Below are 19,701 nucleotides of genomic sequence, written 5' to 3'. Positions count from 1 at the left end.
TTTCCTGCACCCCCAATGCTGAGCTTTCATCCAAACACCAAGTCCTTCTGACTCTACTGTTCAACTCCAGAACATCCCCTCTCTTCCCCTGCCTCCACACCCACCCAAGAGACGCTCCTGTATCACATCTCTACAAGAACATCAGGAAGAAATGCAGTCACATGCCTTAGCTCTCAGGCCAGAAACATTTAGACAAGAAACAAACACCACTCTCTCTGCAGTAAAACCATATAAACTGCTCCAAAATTTATTTCAAATTGGTCAGTATTTTTTTTAGAGCAATATAATTACACATGGTAGTTGGTTCATTTCGATAAAATCATACACACTCAAAATTTTATTTCAATCCCATTCCTCTGCCTTTCCCTCCCCTTCTTCCTTCCCCTAGTCTCTATTCTACTCTCTATTCTTCCTCTACCCTTCTGACCTTCATTTCACTTATTTATTTATTTATTTACTTTTTTTTGGATTGGTACTTTCTACATATACATAAAGGTGAAATTTCTTATGGTATGCTTATATATGTATACAACATGATTGTTAAATTCATTCCATATTTCCTCCCTTTTCCCGCACTTCCCACCCTCCTTATAACCTTGTTCTACTTATCCTCCTATATCTTTATGAAATCTGATTCCCCTCACTACCTTCTTTCCCTTGTTTTGCTCTAGCTTCTACATTAGAGAGAAAACATTCAATCCCTGGTTTCTGAGGCTGGCTTATTTCCCTAGTGTGATGTTGTTCATTTCCATCCATTTACCAGCAAATGCCATAATTCCATTCTTCTTTGTGGCTCAGTAAAACTCCATTGTGTATATATACCACATTTTTTTGATCCATTCATCTATGGATGAAACTGGGTTGATTACATAATTTGGCTACTATGAATGGTGTTGCATAAATACTGAAGTTGGCTGTATCATTATAGTATGCTGATCTAGGAGTGAGATAGCTGAATCATATGGTGGTTCCATTTCTAGTACTATGAGGAATCTCCATATTGCTTTCCACAGTAGTTATACTAATTTGCAGTCCTACCAACAATGTATACCTTTTTCCCCACCACATCTCCAGCACTTATTATTTGTGTTCTTGATAACTGCCATTCTAGCTAATGAAATGAAATCTTACTGCACTTTTGATTTGCAATTCTCTGATTACTAGAGTGTTGAATATTTTTTCATATATTTGTAGGCCATTGTGTTTCTTCTTTTGAGAATGTCTGTTGGGTTCATGTGCTCATTTATTGATTGGCTTGTGGGGTTTTTTTTGTTTTTTTTTTTTTTTTTTTTGGCATGTGTTTTTTGAGTTCTTTATATATGCTGGATATTAACTCTGTCAGGGGAAGAGCTGGCAAAGAGTTTCTCCCTTTCTGTAGACTCTCTCTTCATGCTATTAATCCATTTCCTTCAGAAGATTTTTAATATGATAGCATCCCACTTATTGACCTTGGTTTTATTTCTTGAGCTTTAGGGGTCTTATTAAGGAAGTCAGTGCCCAAATCAATGTGCAAGATTATTATTCCTGTTTTCTTCTGGCAGTTCAATTCTGGTCTAATTCCTAATTCTTTGATCCATTTTGACTTTTGTGCAGGATGAGATAGGAATTTAATTTCATTCTTCTAATTAAGGATATCCAGTTTTCCCAGCATCACTTATTTAAAAAGCTATCTCTTCTCCAACATATATTTTTGGCACCTTTGTCAAGTATCAGATGCTGTAAGTATGTGGATTTGAATCTGTGTCCTCTATTTTATACCACTAGTCTCCATGTCTATTTTGATACTAATACCATGCTATTTTTATTACTACAGCTCTGTAGTATAATTTGAAATCAGTTACTGTGATGCCTCCGGCTCTTCTTCTTCCAAATAATTTTTTTTTTTTTAAACAGAGAGAGAGAGAGAGAGAGAGAGAGAGAATTTTTTTATATTTATTTTTTAGTTTTCGGCAAATACAACATCTTTATTTGTATGTGGTGCTGAGGATCGAACCTGGGCCGCACACATGCCAGGCGAGCGCACTACCACTTGAGCTACATCCCCAGCCCTCTTCCAAATGAATTTAAGGACTGTTTTTTTCTAGTTCTGTGAAGAATATCATTGGTATATTGATGGGGATTGCATTGGATCTGTATATTGTTTTTGGCAGCATGTTCATCTTGACAATATTAATTCTGCCTATCCAGGAACATAGGAGGGCTTTACAGCTTCTAAGGTCTTCTTCAGTTTCTTTCTTCAGAGTTCTATAATTTTCATTTTAGAAAGCTTTTACCTCCTTTCTTAGATTAATTCCCATTGTTTGGTTTTTGTTTTTGACGTTATTGTGAAAGAAGTGGTTTACCTCATTTCTTTCTCAAAAGAATCACAGTTGAAATAATTAACTTATGAGTGTTGATGTTGTATCCGGCTGCTTTTCCAAATTCATTTATTAGTTCTACAAGTCTTCTGGTGGAGTTCCTTGAGTCTTATAGATCATGTCATCAGCAAACAGAGACAGTTTAACTTCTTTTCCTATTTGTATCCCTTTAATTTTCTTGTCTTGCCTGATTGCTCTGGCTAGAGTTTTGGAACTATATTGAATAGAAGAGGTCAGAGTGGACATTTTGTCTTGCTCCTGATTTCATAGGAAATGCTTTCAGTTTGAAAGAAAAAAAAATTTGCAAAAATAAATCTGATTTTCAGCTATATAAAAAAGAATAAATTATGGGCTGGGGATGTGGCTCAAGCCTGGCATGCGCAGGGCAATGGGTTCAATCCTCAGCACCACGTATAAATAAAGAGATGTTGTGTCCGCTGAAAACTGAAAAATAAATATTAAAAAATTCTCTCTCTCTCTCTCCTCTCTCTAAAAAAAAGAATAAATTAACAATATTACACTTACAAAAAGGCTGCTACAGTATAAGCCATCAAAATTATTAGGTATAACTTATAACTTTTCAATGAAATACTAAGGGTAGCTGCTACAGTAAGAAAGACTGTTACTCTGTATTACTCTGACCTAATCCAGTATAAGGATGTGACAGTTGTATTTCCCTTTTTAAATTTTATTTCCTTTTTATGATTCAATGAGACAAAATCAGCCATGCACATGAAATCAATTAACTATAATATTCATGAACTTTTAGTTAAACTAATGGGAAGAGATAAGTTTATTCATTAAATGTAATATAGAAAATTTTTTTATCTTCAAAAACTTTAGGGAAGACATAACAGGACTATACATAATCAGAAATTTCATTGTTTAACTCAGAGTCAACTAGTTTACAGAAATACTAAAAATCTATAAACTTAATATCTTTCTTGAGAGCATAAGAATATTACAAAGCCTGAAAGAGTGCAGGATTTATAGCATGTAACACATGAGATTTTTAGGGTTATGGGTGTGATTCTGTCTGCAAAGTAATGAAAAGCATGATGAGCCCTTATCACTACCATTAATTGCCAGCAGGACAACATATATGCCTACTCTACAGTCCTTTTTCCATCCAGAGTCAGAATTAGGAGCTAGCCAGACGTTTCCTATCAACTCTACTCCTGCATATACTGAGCTAAGATATTCATCAGATGTTAGAACACCTCATCGAAATACCCTCAAACAATACAAGGACAAATATCATCAAGGGAGGAGAAGGGCCCTATGGCCGACCTTAAAAAGTGAGAAGCCTCCTGAAGATAAGAGGACTATGAGGATTCTCTTTACTATCAACAATTGCACTTCCTTCACATAATTCTGAATGCTTAGGCTGCTATGTCTACGAGGGCCTCAGAAACTTCACAGTATTGTTACACTCAAGTATGAATGCATATCTTGACCCACCCCAAAAGTACAACTCTAAGTTCCTCTAATGAAACCCTTCTCTTCGATTAAGATCATAGCATAACAAGCACAGAGCATATTCATGTAAAATACTATTGAGATAAGTACTCTCTGCCAATGAAGTGCCATGTTGTTTTCAAGGAATAAATATGTAATCACACTGGTTCACGCCAGTACTATTGTGAAATTACAATGACTTCAACATCATAATAGCTAAATTAGATGAAGTAGGCTAGTAAAGACTAAATAGAGACAGATTTATTTTAGATTTATATAAGCACTGAATGGATAGTCTACAATACTGAAATGTTATAAATGCTTCTTGGAATTTTTGTGCTGGTCAATGATACATTTAATTGCTCTATACTGAATATCAGTGAAGTGGAAACTACAATGTACTTACAAAAGCATCACTAAGAACTTGATATGTTTCTATGGTGATGAACAATTAAACAAGGTTTCTCCTGACATCTGGCCCTCCTATAAGGAATGCAAACACCACTCGATATGCCATGTCTCCACACACTAAGAAAGCCTGGGAAAACCTCTACGTTCACAGAACATGTAAAGATCAAGTCATTGTTTTCGTTTAATGAAAAGGGTTTCTTAGTAACTTTAAGATAAGGTTTACTCAGCATAGCATCAAGGCTGACCTGTCACACACGCAGTCATGGGGGAACACTAAAGCAGAACAGAAAATAAAAGGAGGACTAATGATTTTAAACCACAAGAAAACTGCAAGCAAGCACTTCTGGAGAGCATCCAATGTCCCCCTTATCCAACCACCACTAAGCGCATGCACAAAGGGGCTTGCCCAAGGAAACAGCTCTCCTCAAGTTCTGTGGTCAATAGTGAGATGCTCTTGAATATTAATATGTCATGCAGTCTATTTTAAAAACATATACAATGATCTACACAAGATGGAAAAATTGTCACTATAAAATACTCCAGCTATTAAAACTTTCCCAAAAAAGTATTTTAGGTAAGTTACAATAAAAACATTAATATAGTGGGCTGGGGATGTGGCTCAAGCGGTAGCGCGCTCGCCTGGCATGCGTGCGGCCCGGGTTCGATTCTCAGCACCACGTACAAACAAAAATGTTGTATCCGCCGATAACTAAAAAATAAATATTAAAAATTCTCTCTCTCTCTCTCTCTCCTCTCTCACTCTTTCTTTAAAAAAAAACATTAATATTGCTAGTTCAAAATGTTCATTATATTAAAATTTGTGGACAGAAATATCCCATGATATTAGATAAGCTCCAGACTATAAGTAAATAAAATAAAACACGAATTCCTAGCCAGAAATGAAAGAACTGAACTATAAAAACTTAAATGTAATTCTAAATTTGGGGAGAAACTACTTCTCACCGCACTACTTCATATCAAAACAATTTACTGGTTAGTCAGTGAGACTCTTTTCTTCTATTTCACAGTAATAAATTTCCTGTGAAATAGAGATGGGAGCTAACATGCAGAGCTCTCATCAGCCTTCTTCTACGTGCTTATCAAATCCTCACAATAAAGAAAAGGCTCAATTTTATTATCCACAAGAAGCTCAACTCAAGAGTAGTGATTTGCCTGTGGTCATACATTCAATGCATTTCAGAACTGACTTTTTAATTCAGGTCTGCCAACCTTCAGAGCCCATGCTTTCCTCTACCCCCAAAAGACAGAAATTAGGTACAAAAGAAAGAATGACAAGTAGAAAAGTGGGAAGAAAGCTTTAAACATATGACAAACCTACAATTTCAGTAAGGAACATAAAAGCTTCTTTCACTAGACATTAATTTTCAATTCTACAATAGCAAGCTCATACCACGGTCAAATGCTCAGTCTCATGGGAAACTTTTAATACAAGAGAACATCTTAGTCAATATCCTACTATTCCACTTTCATAAAACACCCAAGCACACACTCTAATATTTAGACAAAAAAGATTAGGATTCTTATTTATTACATTATTACACAAAGCAGAAAAGATATTCAGGTTTGCAATTCAAAATAAAGGAATGTCACATGACAATTTAGATAAAGTGTCATAATGCTTTTCTGGCAAAAAATACACTTACACAAAAGCACTAGAAATTCCAAAATACTACAAAAGAGCTGTGCTTTATGGCAGAAACAGTACACAAGCACATAAGAACTATAGGTGTCTGTTCTCTCTCTAAACCAGGTCCTGGGTGAGCTTCGCCAGGCTGTCTCTCCCAGATTTCTGCATTTCTTACAGCCCTTGATAAATGAGAGCAAAGCTGGGTGGTACATGCATGTAAATAAATTTTTCCACTGAAAATCAATAAACTAGTTTAATGTAGTAGCATCTGTTTTGTTAATGTGAGCCCATCACTAAGAAATGAATCATCTTTTTTCCTTCTATGTCTAAATAATAAAAGCACATTGTTCGGCTTTCATGTCTATTTATTATTAAATAATAAAAAGCACACTATTTGGCTTTGTATGTCAACTTAGGTGGACTATACCCAGGTATATACCTAACTTCAAAAAACATTACCATGACTGTTGTAGCATCCATGTAACCTCCCAATGACATCAACCCACCCAAAAGATAACAAAACACTATCATGTTTATCATTTACTTCAAATTTGTAATAAAATACATGAGACAGAAAATTCACCATTTTACCATTTCTAATTAAATAAGGTTCATGGGAGAAGTTTGTTCACATGCTGCGGTGGCATCTCCAATAGTCATCTCCAAGAACTCCTCTTAAATGGAAACTATGAGCCCATTAAACAACAGCTCCACTATGCCCGCCCCAGCCCAGGCAGCCATGCTTCTACTTCCTCTGTGAATGTAACTACTCGAGGTACCTCACCTGAGCATAATCACGCAGTATTTGTCCTCTGAGGACTAGCTTATTTTACTTGGCATAATGTCTGGGGTTTGCCCATTCTGCAGCAGTGTCAGCACATCCTTCCTTGAAGCAGAATAATATCCCATGCATGCATAATCACATGTTGCTCATCTACTCACCTGTCCCCGGACATTTGGGATGTTCCTATCCTCTCACCACTGCTGCGAGCATGAGTGTGCAAATAACTGCCTGAGTTATATGCCTGAATTATATGCCCAGTGGAGAAATTGCAGGATCCAATGGTAATTTTACTCTCAGTTTTTTTGTTTTTGTTTTTTTGAGGTTCCACCACATTTGTCTATCAGCAATAACTTTTCCATTCTCACCAATGACATTCCAGAATTCTAATCTCGCCACATCCTCATTAATGCTTATTTTCTGGGTTCTTTGCTAATAGCCATTCTAATAAGTGTGAAGTAATATTTCATTATGTATTAATCCTATGTCCAGCTTTCTTGTTAAATTTTCTTATTGGAAACAATAAATAATTTTTGGATTTTATACAATCTTTTCAATAATCATCTGTTAATAATGATCGTTTGAATTCTTCTGTTTTGTTTTTTGTTGGTGGTGGTCTTTCCACATCATTTCCCTGACCTGTGAGGTGAGGGTTACCTATGATGGAAAGGTCAAGAAGAAACCACTAGAACTACATCTACCTAGGAAACTAATAAACAAAGCAATACCACAATCTTGGAGGAATTACAAAGATTACTATCACCATCAGGGATTAAAAGATCCAGGGGAGGCAATTCTAACATTATTTAGAAAATAAAATTGATTGTTTGAAATAAAAATATTTGCAATGACATTCCAATTTTAAATACTTTCAACATGTTACCAATAAGTATTATGTCAATTATTGGCTTAAGGTAGATATTTAATATCAAGTTAAGAAAATTCCCTTTGTTCCTACTTTGTATTTGGGTGTTTTTTGTTTTGTTTTATTTTGTTTTGCTTTTTGGTGGGGGGGGGGGTCATTTTTCGGTTTTGGTTTTGTTTTTTTCAGTTTAGGGAGAACCCAGGGCCTCGCTCTTACTAGGCAAGCACTCTACCACTGAGCTCCATCTTCTAGCCCTTTTTATTTTATGTGAGACAGCCACTCACCAAGTTGCCAAGGCTGACGTCAAGCTCACCAACCTCCTACCCCAGTCCCCAACATAGTGCAATTACAGGCAATGTGCTCCTAATTTAATCATGAATAAATATCAACTTTATTGAATATGTTTTCTGTCCCTTTTCACCCAACTTGCAGAGAAGCTGCCTGTTTTCTTTCTCAGTTTCATACCACAGAGCAGCAAGGAATGCTACCTCCTCCATTCTGCCATCTTGGATGCTCACGAGTGGGTTGTTTTTGTTTGTTTTATCATTTTTACTTTCCTAATATGAATTACCAGTCACGCACCTCAATTTTTCAGGAATTACTTGCAAATATTTCTTCATAAATAACATCCCAGATCCAAGGTATCTATTTTTAATAAATAAAACCAAATTAAGCCTAAGCATTATTCTACTTTTTTTTTCTGCTTAGCATCAATTTTGAAGTTCTAGGGCTATCTTGATGAGCTACAGACAAGTTTTCATCAGCCAATACAGAACACTAATTCACTGAAGATTAAGCTGAGTAGCTCTACAGAGTCATCATCTTCAACTTTACTAGCATACTCCTCATCACCTTGTATTTAAGTATCAATGTCCCTTATATTTATGGTATTAATCAATCCTTCATTATGAGTATCAGATAAACAACACATGATTAAGAATTTTTAAAAACAAAACCATAATACTCAAAACTACTACTGTGGCTCATGGGGTTCAATGAGTGATCAGTTAAGTCCTGAAACCTTGAGCATGTACCCTGATCTCTCAAATTGTCTGGCATACTCACCAAATGACACAGTCACAGACTCACAACATGCCTTCAAAGAAAAAATATTTATAATATGCATGAATACATGTATTATTTATTGACTTTTTAAAAAACAGAAATATCACCATGAGGTATCTTTAGAGAATTAAACTGCAGGAACACTTCCGTAATTTCTGAAAAGTTTGGTGTACATATTCACAGGGTAAAAGAAAAAAAAAAAAAAAGACTTTTTGGGTTCACTATTGATTCTGTTGCTGACTATATACCCTGGAAATTTCATGAGAAAACTAAAATATTAAGACATTATCTACAAAATTTGTGCAATAAAGTATGCCTTGATTATCGCTCAGATATTTGAAATGCCAAATGAAATAAAATACATAAGAATACTTTAAAAACATTAAAATAGTAAATAAATATGAATCTTTCATAATGCCTGAATGCAGGGGGAAGATCTAGTGCCTGTTTTATGTAAGAATTGGATTCAGCATGTAAGATTTGAGGTTAACAGTAGTAATAGCATCCTCTAAATTCACTTCAACTTCTTAGCAACTGCATAACAAAAACTACAGCTGACAGCACAGCTGGAAGAACTCCAGCCACAAGCTCTCCTAAACCTGCAGACAGCACAGGGAGCAAGGCAGCACCAGATCAACAGAACAGGACTCTGAGGACACAGTGGGAAGAGGCAGCTGTGAGTTCCAGCAGAGGTCAGGTCCAGCCAGGACAGCTGTGGTGAGGCTAAGCTCCATGCCATCAACGGGGCAAACACTCTAGGAACTGTGGGAAACAGTACATCTGGTTCCAGACACATAAAATCCTAAATCTACCCAGCTAGCTGAGGAACCAGGCAGGGTTGGGGCTGGGAAGACATCCAGTCCTATAAACAGAGCTCAGGATGGTCAGGGGTCTGCAAAGGTTCAGAATCAGTCAACCAAGCTGCACTAAAATAATGCATCAGTCTAAGAGTCTTATTTTGTGTCAAGGTTCTAAAAACATTACATCCTGAAAGGAACTGCAGGAACCCTCTCTCCCACATAGGGCTCTGCTGGAACACACTCAGGTCCCACACCCCCAAGACAAGCAGAGGGAGACAGCAGAGTGCTCACTTTCACCCTTGTCTCCCTGCACAAGGACTCCACCACAGCACCCTAAGTATTCAAGTTAAAGACACATTGAGGAACAACCACAATCCTAACCCAAAGCAGTTACCATTACAAAAGAATCATGCTGGAGACAACACTCAGGAAAAGGATTCTGGCAGGAGTGTATTGAGGAACAACTGATTTCCTGGTAGAGGGAGAAATGTGAAGGAAGAAAGAGGTGGAGTGAGAAAGGACAGGGCCTGTTCTAGGAGAGGTGAGTTGGTAGGGAGAGACACAACACAGGGCAGGCAGGAAGCCCAGGGAAAGACTCGGCTTAAGACAGATGGAAGCCAAATTACACATAAGATGCTCCTATGTGTAATGCACCAGAGTTTAGACTATTTTGTTGGAATTAGAAGCTATCAAGGATTTTATGGAGCTGAGGTACATATACAACTAATTGTTAAGGAAGCAAAACTAAAAGGCACTACAGCAGTTACTTTGAATGGGGATGAAACTGGCTATAGAAAAAAAAAAAGTAACTTAAATAGTCCGAGTGAGAAATGAGGAAGCCTGAACCAAAATAACAGCAGGAAGAAAAGAAAATCTTATTCTGAATATTGAGTAAAGTATTTTAAGTCATTTAATGCAATAAATTCTCATTATAACATAAAGTATTTCATTACTTTCTTAAAAATTACATCAGAAATATAACTTGAATTCTATGTGTTTAAAAAAGGATGTAAAAATCAATAACAGTTATCATTCTGATACCTCAAAAAAAAGGTTTAAAAACATCTAAGCCCTTCACAAGTCCATTTAAAAATCAACTGCTTATAAAAATATTCACTGATGTGCAATGTAAGCATTAAATATTAAGTAATTCTACCTGAAATAAACTTTTAAAATATAAAATACTTACCTCTAGCCTTATAAAACCTAAAATTTCTTTTCCTATATTAAAAAAAAAAAAAAACAGGAAATGTTTCCCATAAAACTGATCCTTTCAATACACTTTATTCTGACTTTTTTGACTGTCAACATACCCTTATGTTTTTTCAGTTTTTGCTTGCTAACCTAATTTTTAATCACTAAAAGAAAAATGTGTCTTTTACATACATATAGTTTAGCATTTCAGTTGCTTTAAAGTTCAGTCACTCCAGAACAATGCTTGTCTTTCTAGATGACAATTTCCTTTCTTTAAACAGAAAGTTCAAATCAATACATTTTTAAGTAGTATCACTGTCAGTAACTTAAAGAAAAGTAGATGAAGCACAATCTAAATATTACCTAAGTAAAGTTATCAAACAATCGTACTGTCTTTGATGTGTCTGAGTACACAGTATCTATTTTTGGTATATAGATGAGCCAAATTAATGGATTGTAGATTGATATTATGTACCAAGTTTCAGCTACATATTGGCAAACATTTCATAAAGATCAAAGATCATCCTTGTGACATGCTGAATAAATGATTTTATAGACAAATAAGTACAAGACAAATGCCATGTAAATACAGGATTTTCACAATACAAACTCTAACCTCTTTGGTGAGCACTTACCTGGCAGTCATATGATATCATAATTACTTAAGAAGTCTGACATCTAACTTCACTTTCAAATAACATTCCTCTCAACCAAGGGTGGGTAATTTTCAATTCCCCAAAAAAAGTCTTGGAAAAAAATTCTAATGAAACAATTATTATTTCTATAAAACAGAAATGTGCTCTGCCTCTAAAATAATGCTTTCACCCTTCCTCTGACCAAATATTTCATGAATATTGGAAGTATTTGAGGCCAGCACAATTAAAAGTATAATTAGTTTAAAATCTGAACCTGGTGACTTTTTATTTCTTCCCTACCAAAACGTTCCTCAATTAACAAAGAAGCCTGAACTATGAGACATTAGTTAGTAATTTAATTATCACATAAAATAAAGTTCAAAATTTAGTTGCCTATTAAACATGAGACCTGTTTTTACAACCTGTACTGTTCTAAGATAAAACAGATCCTGTTTCAGGATACATAACAAAAGCTGGCCATGTCGATGCCAACATAACTGCCCATGTCACTGTGCTATGACATAAAAATCTGTCCTATACTAATTTTCCTGATGTTTCATCAACAGCTCTCACACACTTGTCACGTTTGAGATCTTTGTGGTAACTTCTACAGATAATGTGTCCTGGGCATTTCACCAACACCTTAGACCAGATCAGGACTTGAGTCCAGCTGCTCTGAACTCCAAAATGCACATTTTTGGCCATTACATTATTATGCAAATAAAAAAAGAATCTAGCCTTAAATGCAGAAATCCCTCATTATTCTAGGTGGAGAGAAAGATGAAAGTAATAGGTAGTAGTCCAATTCAAAACACTGTACTTTCACAAAGTATATGAAAACTAATTTTTTAAAAAAGCAGCTGCTATTCAACAATTCATTGTGACTATAATTTAATTCCCTCCAATAGGCAACTGCACTAAGAGCGATGAAGTTGATGCCATTTCAGGAACTAAATGAAGTTTCATTCAAAGTCTTTATGAATGCAAACCATCTCTAAAGAAAACCAGCACATGGTGCTCTGCTCCTCACACGATGCTTCTGCCCTTCCTCTGAGGGCCTGCGTGCGAGCCTCCCTATCTGAAAGGCTCTCCACCTATGCCTCACCGCCACACCTTTCACAGCAAAGGGGTGATTCCTAAGGCCTCCACTGCAAAGCACTGCCAGATGGAATGTTTTGAAAATAACCATTCTCTGCCAGGCATGGTGGCACATACCTGTAATCCCAGCAACTCAGGGGCTCAGAAAGGAGGATCCTGAGTTCAAAGCCAGCCTCAGCAGCAGCGGGGTGCTAAGCAACTCAGTAAGACCCTGTCTCTAAATTTAAAAAATATAAAATAGGGCTTGGGGTGTTGCTCAGTGGTTGAGTACCCTTGAGTTCAATCCCCAGTACCCCCACCCACATATAAAAAAAGAAAAGAACCATTCTCATCCACACTCATCTCTGAGGAAAAACCAGTGCTCCCAGCTGGGACAATGTAGAGCAGCTCTACTAATGCATTACTCCATGGTTTTCTTGCAGGTGTTGGGAGAATCAAATTAACACAAACAATAGTTAGTAAGATAGGACTTCATTTTCCGTAATAAACACCAAGATCAAAACATGCCCAAGTTAAATTTCCTTGAAGGGACCCAGCAGGAGCCTTCCTCTCACCAGTGATTTCCTCTCACCACCAGGACCATGCCAAATATGCGCATGTGCCACTAACACTAAGCAGCACTTCCTTAATCACTCATTCAACAATTTATGGATCATCAGTGGCAAAAAAAAAAAAAAAAAAAAAAACAACAACGAGCAAAAATAATGAAAGAATGCAATGAAAGCTCACAGAGACAGAGGCTGAACTTCCTACTCACTTCTCTTTAAGATGGAGGCCTGAGACAAATTAGCCACTGAGGGGAAAAGTCATCTGGTCATAAAATACAGTACAGGGTCACTTTTATGTAAGTTTGCCAAAAGGGACATAAACCAGGACAATCTCAAACTGTGACACAGGACAGAAACATATTAAAAAAATCTTTGTTCCTCCTCCATTGTGCTGTCATGTTGCTCGGCTTTATGGACGTCCCGAGCGCCAGCACAGAGCCTCTCGCTCCCACCTGGTCAGTCTAATTAATTAAGAAAGGAAGTCACCTCAAATTTTGTACTTTTTGCTTTTATTATTAAGCACTTGTTTGAAGTTATAGGAGTTAACCTCTTAATCCTGCAGATCATGCGATAGTTCTGGACAGTCTAGGATGTCTGCGTGGTTTGGATAATTGGTCAGGATGTTGCTGTCGCTGATGTTAAATTTTATACCAGGACTTCAAATCAAAGATAAGCATTAAGGTGAAAACAATATACATTTGTTCCCAGAAAAATCTTGGGCTTATGAATTAATCTGTCATTAAACTTATAAATAGTCACATTTGAGTTTTTTCCCACGTTCATTAGTTGCTAATCTGTTTCCTTATAACATTTAATTCAAAGTAGATGTTAAGACACAATATGCAACAAATAGATTCCTACATCTCATGTGAGCACCAACCAGAGATGATACCTCTAGAGTTCATGACTGAATCAGAAGCATCTCCTGATGACTGTGCAGCTAACCTAGAGGTCTTTCCTGAGGTAGAGGAGAGGAAAAACTACAGCTCTGATCTGAGGTATGAGAGCAACAGTTGCACTGTCTGCCATTAGATGACCCCAATACCCACGACCCACAGGACACCCTCCACTAAAGAGTAACGAAGCTCCAAACTGCAAAGAGGCATCTCCACCACAAAACCAAACAAACCCAATGATGTGCCTTTCTATCAGAAATGAAAAATTCAGATGTAAACACAGGATCAGGTTCAAACACACATGAACAAACTTGATGCTTGATGCAGCACATGAATCTAACAACAGAAGAATCTGCATCAACATTGAACTGCTAGTAGTTTAAGATCCAAGTAAAAGTTAGCTTCTTACTAAAAACTTTATCAAAACCACTTCTATTCTCTTAGGCTTAAGAATAATAAAGAAAGGGAATAGCAAAAAGATGGTCCTAATAAAATAAAAACACACGCCACAGTAAGGAGAAAGAAGAAAGGCTATTTAAGGGCCTTAAAAGGACATGGTCAACCCCCAGGCCTAAAATGTCCTGTTTGAATTAACATAGTGGCTTAATTAAAAACTAAGTAGAGAATTCTGCTTAATTTGATTTTCAATTCAAGCTCTGCATCCGCCCCATGGCCAGTGGCCAATTTCCGCATCTCGGGACAATATGCAAGGAGCTGTTTTAAAATCGATCGCCCAGGGGACTCCGTGGGAGTATGGTGGGCCATGTGCCACTTAGGGAATACACCAGACTAGACATAGTAAAACAAAACCAGGAGGGTGGTCATGGAGGAAAAAAGGAAATTTAACTTAACCATAATACAAGTTCATCAGGACTCAAATTATTGGGCAGCACCTGCCATTAGAAATGTTCTACCTTCTTCAGTACCAGTCAGAAATGAGTATGTCAAAGGTAACCAATGATAAACACCTTTTAGGAACATACATGAATACTTATTAAACAATTCAAACACTTTGTGACTGTGGTCGATGACAACATTAACATAAATAAAGCAGCAAAGTTTGTAGTTCTAATATAGCCACAGTGCCTGCCAAGAGCCATGCATCTGGAGCAACATCCAGAGCTGCACAAGGAAACACCAAATAATCCTATGCTGCAGAAAGACACCTAGCATTTCAACACACACACTGAGACTTAAAATGCTAATAACCCCTGCAACTTTCAAGTAATTGGTTTCAAAACTAAAAAAAAAAGAAAGAAAAAAAAAAAGAGCATTTTAAAATATCATGACCTAATCACCTAAGTTTAAATTTTCTAAAACATTTCTACTAGGGTCTAAAATGTACTGTAGCTTCAAGAAGGCTTTTTTCCCAAAGTATGCTACCTTTAATGCTAAAACTGATTTATTCTGCTTTAGTCAATCTATTTCAAAATGTGAAAAACAATTTGGAATTTTAGAACTGCTCATGATAATAACATGTGAATAATTAACAGCTGACTCTACTGTATTTGGTTTCTTTCTGAATCCCAAATAACATTAATATTGTAAGTAATATTAATGAGTAAAGAATAAATAACAATATTTATTGGTTGAATGCATTTACAGACTACCATGAAGACAGTGGTGGTTTAATAATAGTTAACATTTACAATTACATTAAATGCAGTCCTGGGCTCTATGCTCTACATGAACAATCTTGTCTTATATAATCATGAAAATAATACAATAAGGTAAGTATCTTTATTGTAGCCATCTTACAGAAAGAACACCTGAGATTCAGATGAAGTAACATGCCCAGGCAGCTGACTCTAAAGCCCACTTCCTTGCCTTTGTGCCCTCCCTCTTTCTTCCCTGGCCCCTGCCCTTGGGCATGCCCATACATTCAGACTCCCCACTTGACAGTTACTCTCCCTCCTCTGCCTTCAGGCCGCAACCCCCTTACTCCCCCTCTTTACTAGTATGAGAAACAAAACGTTTAAATTGGTCACCATAGCACCTATTCATTCCAATCTTCCCAAGTTGGATCAATGATAATCATCAGGGCTCTAACTGCCCCCTTTTTAAATCCTTCACTGGGTCTGGGAATTACCTGTCTGATAATCACAACTGTATCACACAAACATTCAACACTTCTGGAGGCCCTTGAAGGGTTTTAACAGATGAACACAGTCAAATTTGTGTTTAGGAGAAAGAATGTTCTTTTAATCATGAATAGAGAGACTAGGAGTAAAAAAAGGAAAAAAATTCAAAGGGAAGAACTATACAACTGTGTACAAGTGTAGTCGTAAAATACCTCTATCTCTTGGGTCCTTGTTCAGCTGATTCTCCCTTTTAATCTTAAGTCTATAAAGGGGCACAGAAAAAAGTAACGTTAGAGTTTTTTTTAAAGCCTACAGTGTGTTGCTGATCTGCTTCATCAAATGCAATCATGTTCCTTCCCTGGCTGACTGGTTCACCACATAGAGCCGAGTCCCTTCCCTGACTGGCTGGGCACTTAGAGGTAGCCAAGCCCCCTTTCTAGATAGTCAGGTCACAAGAAGGATGGAATGGTCTGTCCACGTCACATGCTATTTTGAAAAATTACCTAAGCTAACAATTAGAATTTCATAAAGAACACCGGGTAGATAGTTCTACAACACCAAACAGGGACATATTTAACACTGAGCAGTTCCAGTTGTTTCTTGCATTGGGGAACACTGCAAAGAGGAAGTATCAGGAAGAGGCAGAGCTTTCATGCATAAAGCAAACACCAACAGGCAGCTTTTGTGACACAGACCAAAATGTTCTATTGAGCAGAGCTGGATGCATATGATCTTTCTACAAAACTCAGTGCCAAGCACTCCCTGGCCCATGTGTTCCCTGATGCTCCTTTCCTTTGTGACATATGCGGAAACTCTAAAATGTGTGATTCACTTAAATGAAATGATAGATGGAAAAATCCTCATGGGAAAATGCCAGCTCCCTGTTGTCTACAGCACAGAATCCAAACTGCCTAGCATAGGATCAGTGCTTCCAGAACCTGACCCTGAGGGCTACTTGTGCATCTTGACTGTTCATGGTTCACATCTAGGTACCAGCCATTTCCCTCAATTCCATTAGAGTTCCAGGCCATGGCTCAAGCCTGGAACGTCACACTCTAGCAAATACTGCTGGTGGATCAGATCCCAGCTCAATCCCAGCTGGTCTCCTCCTCACAGCCTGCCCCTAGTGCACAGCAGCACAAGATAACCATTTCTTTCAGCCTCTTCCTTAGCACCTCATGAATAAGTTCATCAAACTGCAATAAGTTCATCTGGTTTGCAACTGTAAGTTCTCCATGTTTCCTTGGAAGCAGGAGACCCATTTCTTTATTTGTGTCCCAAGAAATTTCCTATAATACTAAATAGTAGTTAGAGGGTTGCTAATGCCTACAATAACCACTAACTAGCAGTAGACTACTTCATAAATCTCTTGGAATAAATGTCCATCAAAAGCTCTACCTCCAAACTCCAAGATGCTACAGAAGCCCACTGTTTCAACAGTCCAATGCCCCTTTTCTTCTGTTCATTCTTTTTAGTTCCACTTTGGTGGTAAGCATCTCCTGGAACTCTCTGTCCCTTGGCTTCTAGGTGGTCACCCCATTTTCCTCACACTAGCTGACAGTGTCAGAACTCTTCCTTGCGCCTCTCTTCTGACAGTGTTTCACGTTCATGTTCTGTCCTTGGCCACCTCGTTTTCCTACTGGCTTTCTTGTGCTCTCCAGCACAAGAAATTACACCGACCTGGGGAAGGTCAGACATGACCCTAGATATTCTGTTCTAATTGTGCTATTTTACATGGATGGCTCATAGACAATTTGATACAATTTAATATCAGTTTTCTCCTTATAGAAGAAGAGTTTGAACTAAATCCCTTTCAGCAATAATATTTTGTATTATTTCTTCAAGAAAATATAAACCAGCAAATAGCTTTCTAAGTTGAAAGAATACAATTCTTAACAGTATATAAATTTAATTGCCAATCTTAATAATATAACAGGATTAAAAAATGTCCAACATACAAAAGCCAGTTTTCTCAATGTGAGGCTTGACTGCCAAACACATTCCTTCATTCATTCTTATCTCGGAACCTTCATTAAATAAGAAACTAGCTGTTCCTTTTCAGCTAGCTGCAACACTTTCACCTATGGAATATCAGCCAGACAGCTGTTCCCGTGAGTCCATGGGGGAACAGCACTGTGATCATCACCCCAGTGATGCACTGCATCTTTAAAATGTATGGTATTTAAGGTTTAAAGTCAGAAGAGGTATCAAATGGTTAAATAATTTCACCTCTATGATCCCACACAGAGTTATACAAGATGAAAAGTAATAACAATTCACATGCAGTTTACAATTTCCCAAGCCAAATTTTCTGAATTAGCATTATACTATTATTCAATAATAAGATATACAGGCACATTTCATTCTGTATGCCACCACAACATACTGAATAGAACTAAAAGTCAGAAAGGCAAAACATGCTAAACTGTAACACTAGTCTCACTTTGCAAGTTTAAAAATCATTTAAAAGGTATTAATGTACTTAAATCTTTGCATTTGCATTATATTCCAAAAATTTATATCAAAGAACTGCATAGGTTATAAATAGAACCTAGTTTCTTTTTCTTTAAAATACTGTATTCAAAGAAATGTGGTATAGAAACACAATGAAATATTACTCAGCCATAAGGAAATGAAATTATGGTATTTGCCGGTAAATGGATGGAACTGGAGACTACCATGCTAAGTGAAATAAGCCAATCCCAAAAAAACAAAAGCTGAATGTTCTCTCTGATGTACAGATGCTAACCACATAATAAGGTGGGGGCAGAGAAAGAAGTTTATTGGATTAGACAAAGGGGAATTAAGGGAAGGGAGGGGGGACAGGAATAGGAAAGATAGTAGAATGAATCAGACATCACTTTCCTGTGCTCATATATGAATATACCACCAGTGTAACTCCACACCATGCACAACCACAAGAAGGGGAAATTTTAAAAAAATTAAATTTAAAGAAGAATGGGAATGTCAAAATACATTCTGCTGTTATATATAACTAAAAAGAATAAATAAAAAAATTTTTTGAAAATACTATCTTCAAGGATAGACTAAAGTACTGCCTCTTTTAAAGTCTTGATTAGTTTAAGAAGTTCCTGAGAAGTTTTCCCAGTTTGCCCACTTCTAAGCCTTCCACACTTACCTAAGATTAGTTACTCTTGGTATCCTGGGAATTTGACTACCTAATAAAGCATATCCGATTTTATAATGTGCTGCTACCCTGAAAATATTGTATGTGAGATAACTTTTACATCAAGATGTATTTTAGGATTTTTAGAATCTCCTATCAAGCTCTAAAATTGAATGAGATTACCTAAGAAAGCAGTAACACCAACCCTATAGGTTTATCTATTCCAAAGGAATACTCCACTAGAGTAATGCACAGCACAAACATATACAGGATTGATGGAGAACTTTCCCCATAAACATACAAAATAATTCAATGTGCAATATTACTATTATTGCTAAAATGTGGTTTTAATATTATTTATTAAACTTTTTATATTCTATTCAAATGCTTGTTTGATCTTCAGTTCAACATAAATGACATTTACTTCTTTTTTTAATGTTTATTTTTTAGTTGTACACAATACCTTTATTTTGTCTGTTTATTTTTTTATGTGGTGCTGAGGATCAAACCCAGGGTCTCGCACTCTTGAGGCAAGCGTTCTACCACTGAGCCACAATCCCAGCCCGACATTTACTTCTTAATTCCAAAATTCAATTTACTTACCTTTTTCAGGCCAGCAAATCCTTCTGATTCCAGAAAGAAAAATGCAAAGGGCATCAACACAAATAAACAAAGGTTGGAAAAGAGAGACGCAAGATTCCACAAACCTGTAAAGAAGATAACAAAAGAAGAGGAAA

At 36.8% G+C, this 19,701-nt stretch overlaps 1 protein-coding gene across 9 annotated transcripts in view; it reads right to left on the bottom strand.

The window, feature by feature from the left end:
* Positions 1–19,701, bottom strand: part of Lmbr1 (limb development membrane protein 1) — a 154,700-nt gene that overhangs the window by 69,056 nt on the left and 65,943 nt on the right. For all 9 annotated transcript variants that reach the window (XR_013092942.2, XR_013092943.2, XR_013092944.2 and 6 more), the window contains one exon: positions 19,568–19,671. Coding sequence is in view for 5 of the 9 variants with exons in the window: in XM_076873062.2 (XP_076729177.2) it covers positions 19,568–19,671 (104 nt within the window). In the remaining 4 variants the exon portion in view is untranslated. The remainder of the gene's footprint in view (positions 1–19,567; positions 19,672–19,701) is intronic.

This window comes from Callospermophilus lateralis, chromosome 1, assembly GCF_048772815.1.
Source record: "Callospermophilus lateralis isolate mCalLat2 chromosome 1, mCalLat2.hap1, whole genome shotgun sequence".
Lineage (NCBI taxonomy): Eukaryota > Metazoa > Chordata > Mammalia > Rodentia > Sciuridae > Callospermophilus > Callospermophilus lateralis.
The sequence above is the reverse complement of the archived record's forward strand: the minus strand, read 5'-3'. Positions and strand labels throughout refer to the sequence as shown.